Source organism: Hirsutella rhossiliensis, assembly GCF_020360975.1.
Source record: "Hirsutella rhossiliensis strain HR02 chromosome Unknown scaffold00008, whole genome shotgun sequence".
NCBI classification, from domain to species: domain Eukaryota; kingdom Fungi; phylum Ascomycota; class Sordariomycetes; order Hypocreales; family Ophiocordycipitaceae; genus Hirsutella; species Hirsutella rhossiliensis.
Window position 1 is genome coordinate 2700254 of NW_025408674.1, and position 1803 is coordinate 2702056.

Here is a 1803-nt window from a genome sequence, read left to right on the forward strand (position 1 = left end):
TCGGGCGTTGAAACTCCACCAGCTCGTCTTTCTTGACGGGCCCCAACGGCCGCCAAGCTCGTTTCGATCGTTCTACCCCGTTGGTCGTGCAGGCCTGGGCGCCATCCCTCGTGCCACGCTGTGCTTTCCTGCAGCTTTGCCACTAATTGAAACGGGGATCCACTCCTTTCCAAACCCTCTTCTCGAAGACGACGCTAGTCCGGGATGTATGTCCGACACTTCGGCGCTTCGAACCAGGGGAACCCCCCAGTTGACCTACCCGTCACGTCACGACGTAATGCTTGACCGTGGCCTTGTGCCTTTCTAAACCGTCCCGGCGAGCAAACCTCCGCTTCTTTGGCGGGTTGGGGCATCCTGGTATGTCACACCGCCAGGGCTTGCGATGTTTGTTACAGTGCTGCCTGTACGGGCACGTTAGCGGATCAAGGGTAACACGTGCGGCTCGGCCGGCATTGACTTGGCGTGTGCCCCAGCACGGGCACCATGCGAAGCCCACGCCGGCGAGGGTTGATTGTGTCAACTACGTACGCGAAAGACGAGTTGCGGTCGAAGATGACGAGGTTGCCCTCCTTATCAACCCCTCCCTTTTTGCATTGATAAGCCTTTGGGCAAGAATATGTGCCCTTGCCCCTTTGCCGCAGGGCCTCCATGTCAATGTCAAGGAACATTTCGTCGTCCGACTCGTCCGACTCGTCCGATCGGTGGCCAACGTCAGGGTGGAGCTGAACGTGGCTGTCCGGCAAGAGCTTGCGTGCCTTGAGCGAGCGTTCGCCGCCGTCGCTCGACACCGACATGGACTTGTTGGACACAATGGAGAGCTTGGCGTCACAAAAGGGCGAAATGGATGTGGCCTGCATGCCCGGCGGCGAGTTTATCATCCGCGGCCGCCAAGTGGACTGAACCTTATGAGAAAATTCGAGCGTCATATCCCTGATTTTACTGCCATGGATAGACAGGAAGAACGAAGGAGAAAGAGGTAAGCACGAGGGAGACAGTGATCGGACGCAGAGCAACTGTTGGCAATCTGGCCGCATGTACCTCCCTAGGGGCGTAGGTAAGGAAGTGGCGGACGCAGCAGGAGGTGGGTAGGGGGAGATGGGTCAAGATAGTAGCAAGACGGAAGAAGGAGAGGGGGCGCCGGGCAAAGGGGTGGGGGGGGGGGGGGGTGGTCATACCGAAGCCGAGTGATGTCAATATCTACCCGAGCAACCTCGGTCAGATCCGACATGCCGGTGCCGGTACGGGAGCGTTCATGAGCCCTAAAGGCAGCCTGCTCCAGGTGAGGCCCCTTCAAGAGGCGGTCCGTCAGATAGGCCCACAGCGTGGCCGTGCGACAAAGGTAGTCGCCCATGTCGTTGAGTAGCAAGTCCTCGGAGCCTAGTGTCGAAGGGGGCGGCGTATTCATGTCCAAGTCGTGCGTGGCGCGCTCCAGGTGTTCGCGGATGAGTGACTCGAGCAAGGGCGATTGTGAGGCACCCAGCCCTGGCTCGAAGACGTGTGCGGCGCGAGGCATTGAAGCCAGACAACTAATCGACCTACAGAGTCGGGCGTAGGCGGAGATGTGACGCCGTTGGAGGCACGGCCAGGTTTCGACTCGACCACGGTACGGAGAGTCTCAATTCTCTCATACCGCCACCGGCCTCCTTGGCTCCCCTCGATGCCGCCAGGTATGAGCCGAGGCACGGTGCAGCATTGACTGGCTGCCCCTCGATGCCACTCACACTCGATGCCACTCACACGCACAAAGTGAGTGCCAGCTGGCGGCTGCCTCCCACAATGCGAAGCCCCCGTGTCCCGTCTCTC

At 60.0% G+C, this 1803-nt stretch overlaps 1 protein-coding gene across 1 annotated transcript; it reads right to left on the minus strand.

Moving 5' to 3' along the window:
• Nucleotides 1–262: 262 nt before the first annotated feature.
• On the minus strand, nucleotides 263–1513 carry HRG_07700 (uncharacterized protein; the record flags this gene model as incomplete). Its single annotated transcript, XM_044866171.1, has 3 exons — nucleotides 263–401; nucleotides 529–939; nucleotides 1176–1513. The coding sequence occupies 3 exons, from the start codon at nucleotides 1511–1513 to the stop codon at nucleotides 263–265; spliced, it is 888 nt and encodes a 295-aa protein (XP_044719135.1).
• Nucleotides 1514–1803: the final 290 nt, after the last annotated feature.